We start from the raw sequence: 12,698 nt of genomic DNA, 5'->3' as shown, positions 1-12,698 counted from the left end.
TCGTCATGCATTCATCTTGTCTGTAGTATGTGCAGGAACATTTTGCGGTCTTCTTGTCAGAAAATGCCCTATACTCCGGAATGTGTTTGTATAACAGGATCTGTACTATAAGCCTTTGTTTTCCCATTTATTTACTAATACAAAGATTGACTCCTTACTATTGGTCATAGCTGATGTTATCTGTAACCCGTTCAGCCAAACATGTCTATTTCTATACTAACCATCAATAAGTACAATAAAGTGAAGACACCGGGTCACTCTTACGGTGATTGACTTTTATCTCCGTTTGTGGTAATTGTTTTCTGCTGTTTGTCCTCTACAGAATGGTGGTTCAAGTGTGGCTGTACTTCTACTGCATTTGTCTCTGGCGCTGCCTAAAGTTTATTTTGAGGAAGCTGACTGGACGCTGCGAGCTGCAAAGAATCTGCTGCAAGAACAAGCCTGGCGCCGGGCGGACATTAAAGATAGGTACCTAATCGCCCCAGCACTGATTTTCAATACCCTGGTTTCTCATTTCATATTATGGATTGTATCCTTCTAATAAGTTTACACACAGAGCTAACCATACAGGAAGATACCATTGTTTTCTCTTTCCCATAATCCATTGGGTTGCGATACCCAAGAATCCATTCCTGGTAGCTACCAGGGTCAAACCTGGGAATGAATGGTGCAGTGAGCACACATGTCTAGGGTCATGCTAAAAACCTATGGGCAGCCGCAGGCGCTCGGAGATGATGTCATCTACAAGCGCTGGCAGAGGCTTATTGATGACACACAAGAAGCTGGATCCAGATTAGTGGCAGGTCTTCTCTGACCTGCCACTAATCTGGTTCTAGCCTCTGATGTGAACTGGGTATCAAGTTAGGTAATTGTAACCATGTTCAATTACATAGGTTAAACCTGGGTTTTTGGTGGCAATTTGATGGAAAAGGGGAATAAGAGAAATGTATTAAACTTACTAAAAATGACTAAGTGGAGCTGTTGTCCATAGCATCCAATCAAATTTGAGCTTACAGGGAGTTCAAAAAGTCACTCTGCAGTGTGTGCCAAGCAAGTCTCCATAAAACGTGTAGCAGCGTAGTGGGGTATTACAGGCTCAGGTAGATTTATTAAGCTCGGTGAAGTGATAAAGTGTCTGGTCTTTATCACCGGCCAAACAGCTCGTACCTGTACTAACATATGCAGCTGGCATCGCGGTGCGGTGACGGAGACCCACCACGATACCTGTACTCTGGTCTCCGCCTCTTGCGTCGGAGGCGGCGGGCAGCGAAAAGAAGCCCATAGGCTTCTATAGGGTATCGCCACCTTTTCCTACAATGTGGTATCGGTGCGGCCGGGTTTTGATACATAGGAAAATGCAGTAAAACCGGGGTTTTACCGCATTTTCAGTTTAATACATCTCGCCCCAAGTCTGTAACTTCACAGTTAGGAGCTGATTGGCTGGTGATAGAGTACCAGCCACATTATCATTTCACCAAGCTTAATAAATCTGCCCCCCAGTGTTGCTTTTCCATGAATTCACTCCCGTTTCCTTGATGGCCACAGAGGTAAGGTCTGCTTATGCAGAGTGCCATCTTGTTGACTGTGTAAGAGCACCACAGTGGGAGACAACTTAGAGATCTGGGGGTAGGGGGGGGGGGGGACTAAAAGAGAATCAGAAAGTGAGAGATTTGTTAAGAAATCTCCAGTTTCTTTAAAGCGGCAATCATTTACACTGCAAAACCAGTTTGATGTTGAAGTGTAAATGATTGCCCCTTAAAAAAACTGGAGATTTCGGTACTTATTTCCTAGCACGGCACCTGTCGCAGGTGATCGCATACCTTAACTTAAGGCATGCGATGGACGCGACCGACGCGATTTCATGGCTATTTTTAGCCTTTTCCCCGACAATTAAAAAAATCGCGTCCATCGCATGCCTTAATTTAAGGCATGCGATGCGACCGATGCGATGGATGCGATTTTACATAGGGAACAATGTTAAATGGGCCAATGGACCCGATTTTTCATTGTATAGCCACCCTTATGGGTATTTGACATGACAAATGCCCCCCCCCCCCCCATTGTTAACGCCACCCCACGATGAACGCCAACCCGAAGCGTGGCGAGCGGCGGCAGTACGCGTCCTCTGACCTTTTCATACCCCCACTATCCACGTCGGTGTGGAGTTGATTTTATATAGTGTGGCAAGCCCGAAGCATGGCGAGCCCCACGAGGGGACGCGTAATACCTGTGAAATAATGCGCGGTCCCTCACTGAAGAGATACCGTGCACCTGCACCTGGCATCTCTTCAGTGCAGGGAGGGAACTGGTGACTGCCCAGCTGCAAGAGGAGCCTATAACTCGTTGTCAGGGCATTGAGTATCCCTCTTCTGTCTATTGTAATCGAAAGGCTGACCATACAGGGGGCGGATGCGGTCATTTGGTCTAAAGCATTATGGTTGACAGTCATTAGGTCGACATGGGTCTAGGTCAACATGGGAAGAGGTCGACATGGTTATAGGTCGATAGGTCATTAGTTCGACAGGTCATTAGGTCGACAGTCAAAAGGTCAACATGGACTTTTTCACAGTTTTTTTGAGCCAACATGTGCCGACAGGTGGTATTTCATGCCTTACCATCCACTAGGGCTTGGTGGGAGAATAAAATAGTGTGCCCGACGCATTGCGAGCGCACTTTAAACTGTGTCCATGTCAACTCTGTTGACATTCAGGTAAAAAAAAACAGTGAAAAACCCCATGTCGACCTTTTGACTGTCGACCTAGACAATTTCGAACTAATGACCTGTCGAACTAATGACCTTTCGACCTAGAACCATGTCGATCTTCTCCAAAGTCGCCCTAGACCCATGTTGACCTTTTCTCATGTCGACCTAATGACTGTCGACCATAATGCTGTAGACTAAATGATCCCAACCCAGGATGGAACCGCTTAGCACAATGGTTCCCAAACTGTGTGCTGTTCTACCCTGGGGTTCCTTGGCACATTGCAAGGGTGCCTCGCGTTGGTGGCACAGGAGTAATTCAAATTCAAATTGGTAAGTATAATAGGCAAAACTATTGTCTGTGGCTTCCCACCATAAAATATGTGGGCAAACAGAAGTTAATCCAGCGGCGTAACTATAGCACCGCAGCCCCCGCTACCGCGGAGGGGCGCTGTGCATGTGGGCAGTGCCGGTGCAAGGCACCGGAGCGCCCCAGGCGGGAGGGGGACGCCCCGGTGCTCACCCGTCCGCTGTACAGGAGAGGGGGGGTGCTGGTGATCGCGGCGCTCCGGGGGGGACGACGACGCTGCAATGCTCACCCGCTGCGTCATTACCCTGGGAAGGGGGGTGGCAGGGGGAATAGGAAGTGCCACTCACCTCTGCGGCTGCGCTGGTTCCTTCTTCTGCGGCTGGTGGGGAGACCAGTCTCTAGTCCCTGCTGCAGCCGCTGACTGCCTAGCGCTGCTGCCACGGAGGCACTGTTCCCCGCTGACGCCAATGGTGAGGGGCGGGCGGCAGCTGAGACCAGTGTCTCACCACCAGCGGTAGCAGCGCTAGGCAGCCATCGCCAGCAGCAGGGACCAGGGATGGTTTTTAGAATGGTGCTGGGAAACTAGAGAGAGCTATTCCCAGCACCTGCTGCTGCCACAACTATATTTGATTCAAATGTTGGGCTGAAGAGGCGCCCTCCAGTGGCCGCCGCCCTAGGCAGCTGCCTAGTGGTAGCACCGGCCCTGGTAGCACCGACCCCCACCGCCTGTGGGGCGCCGGTGCTATAGTTAAACCCCCCCCAATCCCCCGCAGACTTACCTATCTCGCTGATCCCGGCGGCTCCGTTCTTCTGCTGAGGACCACCACAAAATGGCCGCCCCCATATAGCACACAGTTCTCTGAAACTGTCTGCTGTATGGGGCCGGCCATTTTGTGGTGGTCCTCAGCAGAAGAACAGAGCCGCCGGGACCAGCGCGATAGGTAAGGCTGTGGGGGATTGAGGGGGGGTTTGCATGGGCGGGGGGGGGGGTAGGGGTGCTTGGCGGGGCAGCGGGGGGTGCCCAAAACGTAGCTACGCCACTGAGCTAATCCTATCCCTCACCACATCACTCTCCCTAAGGAAGACACAATTTACTTTAATTTAATTTAATTTTTTTTTTTTCAATAAGAAACTTTTGGCCTAGGGTAGCTGTGAACAAAATTCTGACACTCTAGGGTGCCATGGTTCAAAAAAGTTTGGGAACCGCTGGCTTAGCACATATAAACCTATATGTGATCATGTATGTAGAATTTATGCTAGTTGGGTTCCCCAAAGCTGAATACAGTGGGCGGCTTGCGGCACCTAGGAAAATCTGCATGCTTCATACACACACACTCCTAAACCCACCCCCGAACTCCCATTGGCTAGTTCCACAGGAGTCTGGTGGTGGGGTTAGGAGTGTGTGCCACATGTCGCCCACTGTGTTCAGTGCGGCCTATGCCTCGGGTACCCATCCAGCACATGTATTACGTGCATGATCGCATGTATGTTTATATGTGCCAAGCGGTTCCTCCCTGCGCTACCTGTCGGGGATGCAGCCGCCACTTATTGTATCATCTGAGTCTGAGAATAAAGGACTTTTCTCTGGCATTTACCAGACCGTGATAACTTAAAGGAATTAGCCGCAATTAAAGGAATTAAAAAGATCTAATTCTACAGTACATTCCATTAAAGCTGTCTGACATTTTTACATTTGACTAAATCTCACACAGAATTCTATGCGAATGAGCAAGAGAGATTTGAATATTAAACGAATAGTACACAAGAGAAATATCCTGTCCCTGCGGCTTTGGGAAATTATTTACGAAACGTGTTGTCCTGTTCTAAACCATTGATTACTGTATGCTTTATGTTATGTTTGCAACCGACACTAAAGTGTGTTACTGTATGTGGGTGTTGTAAGTTTGTATCATGACTGAATCGTTTTATTCCTTGTGTTTTGTAGAGTCATCTTTGAAGTCATCCAAAAGCAAGGTAAGGCTTCCCTTTGCCCGCCATCAGTATACAGTAACCCGCCGACCCCAATATGTATCTCCGTAAACCAGGTGGTATATTTACCAGGTGTTTACTGGGAATGCATTTAGGGGGGAGGCGGGAGGGATGCCGGAATCCGACATAAATTGGAATGCCGGCACCGAAATCCTGAGTGCCGGAATGCCGACTAGTGAGTAACCTGAGCGGGTTAGCATTACACTGGAAATGGGGGGGTTCAGGTTAAGGCCCTGGGGGGGGGGGGGGGGCACTTAAGGTCAGGCTTCCAATAGGAAGTCCCTGCCAGTCACAGTTACTGCGCTCAAAACCTCTCCTGTTTCTATTGTGATCATGAAGCTTGCTGTAGTATCTACAAATGGTTTTAAGTTTACCATTTACTGCTGGGTATTCTTCACCTCACTTGAGGCAAAAATGTTAACAAGGGGAATAATTCAGACCTGATCCCTGGGCTGCTCATTTTTGGAGCCCTGCCATACGGTAAACGCTGCCCCGCCAGAGTGAAATCCCGCCCTGTATAAGGCTGTGAATTGCTTAGCACGACTAGCTGGATCGGCGAATAGCCGCAAATCCGTACACAAGCCGCTCAACATCTAAATCATTTTCAACTGTGTCAGTGGCGTAACTATAAATTTTGCTCCCCCCAGCCAAAGTATTTTCTGGCGCCCCCCCCCCCCCCCCCCCCCCCCCCCCGGTCTTTATTGGTCACAATGCCAACCTATTATCATACTATGGGTGACTGGTAATACAATGGATGCAAAAATCGTGGTGGATGGAGTGGGCAGGATGGTTGGGGAGTTTCCTGCAGCAAGTAAGTAATGAAGTGCAGGAATAAGTCACAGTGCAGGCGGGTGGTGCGGAGTGCTTGCGGGACGTTCCAACCGCAGTGTACCTGTGCCTATATTACCTTAGGGTCTGCCGATAGACCGCACTGCTTTTACTGACAGATGGAGATGGAAGTATGTGGAATAAGTCCTATCCCACGGCCAAGCGTCCATCCCTCGGCGTTGTTCAAACTTCTGCTGTGGTATGCGCGTGCGTACACCGCACACCCGCCGGCTGATGTCCCCATGGTGCTTGACGCTGCCCGGAGTAACTTCCGGCCGGGTATGTGCAGTCACGAGACTTTGCTACTCTAGTCTCGCTGGCTGTGGAGCTCCGAGTCCGTGCGCTCTACTCTAGCTTATCTGGGCTGCAGGTAGCAGCAGATCGCCAGCATCGGTGGGGCTCCTGCGCCCCTGTGGCACCGGCTCCCCCCCGCCATTGCTGTGGCTGCGGAGCCTTATTTACGCCACTGAACTGTGTGTAGTCTGTGTGTAGCCCAGGACTTACACGGTGGCTGCCTAAGGCTGATCGGGACCGGAGCTGATGTCACATGACTTCCCTCCAAACTCCTGGGCGCGGCTGTGATTTTCCTCACACTCCCAGAAAACAGCTGGTAATACCCTTCAACACCAGCTTCCTATCAATCAAATTGCTTAAAAAACGTTAAAAACCCCATGTCGACCTAATGCTTGTGTCAACCTAATTACACTGTCGACCTTCCTGCATGTTGACCTTTGGGCATGTCGACCTAGTTGCTGTCTATCCTATGATCCCATTCCACCTGTCGACCTGGACGCTCAACCTTACGATAAACGATTGTAAAATCAATGTATTTAGATTAAAAGTAAAATCTGACAGTATCTGTGCTCCTGGTATAGCTGCACCTGCAATTGAATCATTCCTGAAATCCCTCTTCTGCAGCAGCGTTCTCGGATTGTCTCTGTGTTAGAGCTGCAAACGTATTCTAGAACAAATAACCTTTTTGTTTCTGTCTGACAATAGACCACATGGTTACTTGCAAGCTGCTTGCCCAGGCCATCGCTGTGTAGGAGACTGCGGTTAGCCTGGGAGATTACTTTCTCTAACTCCCTCACAGCACAGGGAAGCTGCTTATCCTCTGGTGACATTGTGAAGTGGCTTAGAGAAACTAGAGCAATGATTCCGATAGAGAACATGGAATGCTGCCTCAGAATCTGCACGATGTGCAACGATGTTAGCGATGTTTCAGCAGCTATGCGGCGCTGCGCGCAAATGATGCAGCGGCTGTTCTTTTGCATGGATAAGCCTCTGCCCATATTAGCATATAATCGCAATTCCATAAGGCAAATCATTGCAACGGGAGTAGGAACAACCGCCTCTGAATGGGATACGGTCGGTAGGGGATGGTCGACACCACTAGGTCGACATACTGCAAGGTCCACAAGGATCTAGGTCGACGTGGCACAAGGTTGACGGGTCCTTAGGTCGACACAAGCATTAGGTCGACATGGTCTAAGTCGACATTGGCTTTTTCACTGGGTTTTTTTGCTGACATGCTGTATTTCATATCCTACCATCCACTAGGGCGTGGTGGGAGAATAAAATAGTGTGCCAAGCGCAGCGAGCCATGGGAGGTCACGCGGTGCACTTAAAACTGTGTCCATGTTTACTGTGTCGACATTTGGGTCAAAAACTGAAAAACCCCATGTCGACCTTTTGACTGTCGACCTAGACCATACTGCTAGTGTCGACCTAACGACCTTGTGCCATGTCGACCTAGACCCCTTGTCAACCTGGCAGTATGTCGACCTAGTGGTGTCGACCTAATGACTGTCAACCATCTTTAGGTCAACCATACAATCCATACCCGTCTGAATGACCCTCAATATGCTATAAGCTCTGAAGATTTTGGGCGGAATGTAATTGGGTCAGAGTCTGAGTTTTCCCCAAGAAACGTGCAAGGATCTATTCACATTTAATAGACTCAGAGAACATGCAAACTGGCAGCAAGCTCACATTACATTACCTCTGCTTGCATCACACAAACACGTCTAGATATTTTCCATTCAAAAAATTCAACTGAAAGGCCACTAAGTCTGCCTTTTATGAAATGAAGGATCTCTGTGAGGAAGACATCCTTGTTGTACTTAATGCAGGTGGCACTGGAGGCTGTGGAACTTCTAAGACGCCATCCACACACTTGGTGGTATTTTTGGCAGTGTGGGGTGGGGGAGAAAGTAGATTGAAGTTTTGCAGAGAAGCCTTACCCCATCCATGCTTGAAGGATATGCAGTTAAAGACAGCAAGTTATAAGCCTTGGGGAAAAAATAATCTAATTTAAGGTAGTGAGTTATGCTGGTTACACAGCAGGATGATATTGGCTCCAATCCCCTGACTTTGACGCGGCGTGCGACTGATTGTATGTACAAAGAGCAGAGTCATACCTGTTTTCTGTATGATTCCGATCCAATGGACGCCACCGCCGGTCGTCTGTCGGATTAGAGATTTTACCGACCGCAGTAAAGATTCGCCATCTACATGCGATTGGGTACCGATCATGTACTTCAGTCCACCGTGAGACCATCGTGTGATTTCAAAGGAAATCGTTTCCTGATCATCGCGCGGTCATGCTCATCCTGGTGTGTACCCTACATCATCCTCAGCTGCAGTTTGTTCAGCAGTTATGCTGACAAACAATATAGTGCATACACACTGAACAATTTAACAAACAATATCATTGAGTGGCAACATCCAGGAGTATGATATCATTGACAATAGGATTTTACTTCCTGTAGAGACGACAATGGGGATTGTTAAAGACCCACGGGAGCATACATTGTTAATGATATGGTGCTTATCCCCTAGTCTATGCTCACGAATATGTCATTAAAGATAACGTTAGTGTGCACATCCTTAACGATAATGGTCTAGTGTGTATGCAAATTTATAATGCTGATTGGCTAAGAGCCAGTCCTCCCTCAGCCAATCAGTGCATTACCCCAGTGGGAAATGTCATTCTTGGCAAGCAGCTGTGTGTAGGGTCGCTTACCGGTCTCTGAATCAGAATCTAGTTATTTATTTATTTTATTAAATGTGTGTATTGCAGTGGTGGTTTTACCTATGGGCTGCAGTGCTGCAGCCCCCGAGGGTAAAATCCGCCACTGTAGTGAAGCCAGATGCAGTCAGTGAGACTGCACGGGCTTCACTGTGACTGGTAGTGACTTTCTACTGGAAGTCCGACCTGCCAGTCACCAAGGCAGTCCCAATGAGAGGTGTTCCCTCCCTGCGGAATGCCTCTCCATGGGCTGCCGAATGTAAGCCCTTAAAACCTAGGGATTGCCCATGCGCAGTACCTCCATTGGTATTGCGCATGTGCCGGTCCCGGTACCTGACATCTGTATTATACAGCCGCCGGGACCATGATTCTACTTCTATGGGCTGTTGCCGAAACAGCTCATAGAATGTGGACGCATGCGCAGCACAGAGGTTTGTACTGCAAATGCGCCAATCCCGGCACCTGTCATCATAGTACAGGCACCGGGAATGCAGCGCCTGAGGCGGGGACCGAGAGGAGCGGCGGGGGGTGGGGGTGGGTGCCTGCATTGCGGCCAGCGGCAGCCCCACTCCTTCCAAAAGGTACAAGCCGCCACTGGTGTATTGTGTTTTTTAAATATTTCTCTTACAGAAGGACTGCATGTGCCATATGGCCCTTAATGCCCAGACTTGCTGGTACTTGTGGTTCCCATAGTACCAGCAAGCAGGGGAGGCTTGATAGGACCTGCAGACACCCCAGTAAAGGACAATAATATTTTTTATCTTTTACATAATGGACCTTGCACTCACCAGCACTTATCTCCCCAGGCCTAGGGCTGCTTAGAGCGGGGAACCTCTTTATATGGGGGAGTCCCCACCCCCCAAGGAATCTCTAGCCTGACTAGTGTGAGGTGTGAATACTTTGCCAGGGGGCCCCCATCACATGTGTACCCCTGCTATTACACCCCAAACATTTTTTCTGTCCCTATATTTGTACAACCAGGACTGGCTACATAACCATAATAACATTTCATGAACCCTTTGAGTGCCAAGTGATTTTTGTCAAAATTTTGCGCATCTCTCTCAGAGATGTTGGCACTGAAAGGGTTAACCTTAACACACAATAGCCTGCGTGAATCTCGCTGATCGGTGCAGGCTTCTGCCGAACTTGCACCTTGTAATGAAATTCCTATTACCAGTTGCCGTAACAAAAGGAGAAAACTCGCATTTCAGATATGTTCGCGCCTTTCAAGTCCGCAGGCTGTCACACACTGTGAGTTTCAGAACAAACGCGCCTCATACGCACAAAAACTCTGACCCTGTTACATTCCACCCTTCTACTGTGAACCAAGTAGGTTTGGAGATGGGTCATCCACTAGTCAGCCTGTTCACGAATGGCCCCATGTCCTTGTTCTCTGTTGTAGCTCCTGCAGAGTGCAGTGGGTGTACATCCCGATGCCATTGAAAAAACCGTAGAAGACATCCTGACGCTGAAGAAAGTGAATCTGGACACCAATCCGCAGTAAGAAGCCTTTCTGTATACTCCATGACATTGTTATATATGCAAATAAAATGTAGGGCCAAATGTATTATGCATTAAAAAGTGAGAAAGTGGAAAGTGATACGTAACTGGCTGGTGATAAGTACCAGCCAGTCAGCTCCTATCTGTCATGTTACGTCTGTGTTTGAAAAATGACACTTGGGAGCTGATTGGCTGGTACTTTATCACATGTGGCCCACTTTGTACTGTTATATCTTCTGTATAATGCTATTGCCTGCCTAGAGCAGACTGGGGGGGGGGGGCTACCCTACTCCCTCCCTTCTCTTACAGCTCTCACTGGCTGCCTGCTATCCCACAGGCGATTGCCCTTAACCATTAACCCTTACTCACTGGTTAGGATGGGTTGGAATAGAAAGAGATAAAAGGGATAGAGGTGTTGGTGCTGGATATAGATGAATGATGAGGAATGAGTAAGAGATGAAACAATGAGAGGGTGAGACAGGGATGGAAAGAAAGAGAGAGTGAGGTGCAGAGATGAATGAGAGCGGCAGACAGGGGTGAATGAGGTGTTGTGGGGCATTCATAACCCCCCCCCCCCCCAACCAAAACACTGCCCTCCAGACTGCAAGAGGCAAACAGACTAGACAAAGACGCACTGACCCTCCTGGAGGTCACCCAGACACACTGACAGGTCACCCAGACACACTGACAGGTCACCCAGACACACTGACAGTGCTCACCAGATAAGACCGCTACAGAGCAGTCTCCACCTTGGGTTGTGGCATGACCTGGTGACAGAGAAGAGACACCCAAACAAATGCACTAGAGCGGTGGTTGCCAACCTTATTTGGGGTATGAGCTACTCGAGAAAAATGAAACCGCTTGAAGAGCAGCTAAAAATGTTTTTAGAGAAATTTCTCATATGGTCCCCATACCTGTCTGGCCAACTCCCAACAATCCCCTCTCCATCTCTCCGTGACTCCCAACTACCTTCCCACTTACAGTATCTCTGTGGGAGTGTGACCTATTCTCCTGTCTCCCACCAGTGGCTACCGGTGATGTGCGTCTTCGTGGGTCTTCGGAGCAGCCTCCAGTCTGCTATGGGACAATGAAACTGGATCCCTCTGCAGCTGCCAGTGGCTTCCGGGTTCTCTTTTCCTTCCTTGTGGTGGCTCCCGGATCTCAGGCACTTAATCCCAGTTGACAGCAGTACTGCAGCTAGGCGAGCTACCCAAACTATGACTGTGAGCTACTAGTAGCTCGCGAGCTACAGGTTGGAGACCACTGCACTAGAGAGCTTAGATCAGTCCCATCATGCCTTGCCACAGTTTTGCTATTAGGGAATGCTAAAACTATGGCAAGCCATGCTGGGATTTGTAGTTTCACAACAACTAGAGGGCCACAGTTTGGACATGCCTGGCTTAGATAACAGAAACAGCTGATTGACTGAGAAAGTTATATGCTAATGACAGGGTATATTGCATAAACTAACGCATGTATCAGACTAACATATAGGGCCTTATTCTAGTTCACTCTTAGAGGCAAATTCCTTCTTAGCTGGACAAAACCATGAGCACTGCAGGGGGGCAGATGTAACGGGTACAAAGAGAATTAGATTTGGGTGAGTTATTTTATTTCTGTGCAGGGTAAATACTGACTGCTTTATTTTTACACTGCGAAGAAAAACCCCACCCAAATCTAATTCTCTCTGCACATGTTACATCTGCCCCACCTGCAGTGCACATGGTTTTGTCCAGCTAAGAAGGAATTTGCCTATGAGAGTGAACTAGAATAAGGCCCATACAGCAGTGGTTCTCCACCTCGGTCCTCAGGACCCCCAACAGTTCACGTTTTCCAGGTCACCCCACAGGTGCACTCATTATTCACTGACACATTTTAAAAGATCCACTGTGTGTGTCTGTGTGGAGACCTGGAAAACTTGACCTGTTGGGGGGGGGGTCCTGATGACCGAGGTTGAGAACCACTGATATACAGTGTACATACAGCCAGTGTACACTCCATCATTCTATTAAGCACAAGGTGTAATGCCCATGAGGTTCTCTATCCGCCATGTTTTTATTTCCGTAGGTTGGCAGTGTCCCTCCAAGCTTGCCTTCTGCAGATAGTTGGGTACAGGAATCTGACCCTAGAGGTGGAGAAACTGCGTCGGGAGGCTTATGACTCCGATAACCCTCAACATGAAGAGATGCTGATCAAGGTATGGAGGGGTAGATTTTTACAGACCATTGTTATCATGCGTTTTTTTTTTTTTTTTTTTAACTTGATTAGTTTTGAGTAAAGTGGTTGGTTGTAATGATCTGCCATGGAATGTGGCCCTATGTAGGCAGAATCTAATGGCA

At 48.6% G+C, this 12,698-nt stretch overlaps 1 protein-coding gene across 2 annotated transcripts in view; it reads left to right on the top strand.

The window, feature by feature from the left end:
* ELMOD1 (ELMO domain containing 1) overlaps positions 1-12,698 on the top strand; it is a 107,621-nt gene that overhangs the window by 76,416 nt on the left and 18,507 nt on the right. For both annotated transcript variants that reach the window (XM_083169996.1, XM_083169997.1), the window contains exons 3-6: positions 323-468; positions 4,957-4,985; positions 10,262-10,359; positions 12,427-12,556. In XM_083169996.1, the coding sequence (XP_083026122.1) occupies positions 323-468; positions 4,957-4,985; positions 10,262-10,359; positions 12,427-12,556 (403 nt within the window). The remainder of the gene's footprint in view (positions 1-322; positions 469-4,956; positions 4,986-10,261; positions 10,360-12,426; positions 12,557-12,698) is intronic.

This window comes from Crinia signifera, chromosome 2 (genome assembly GCF_055691185.1).
Source record: "Crinia signifera chromosome 2, ASM5569118v1, whole genome shotgun sequence".
NCBI lineage: Eukaryota > Metazoa > Chordata > Amphibia > Anura > Myobatrachidae > Crinia > Crinia signifera.
Note: the sequence above shows the minus strand (reverse complement) of the source record. Positions and strands in the feature narration are given on the sequence as shown.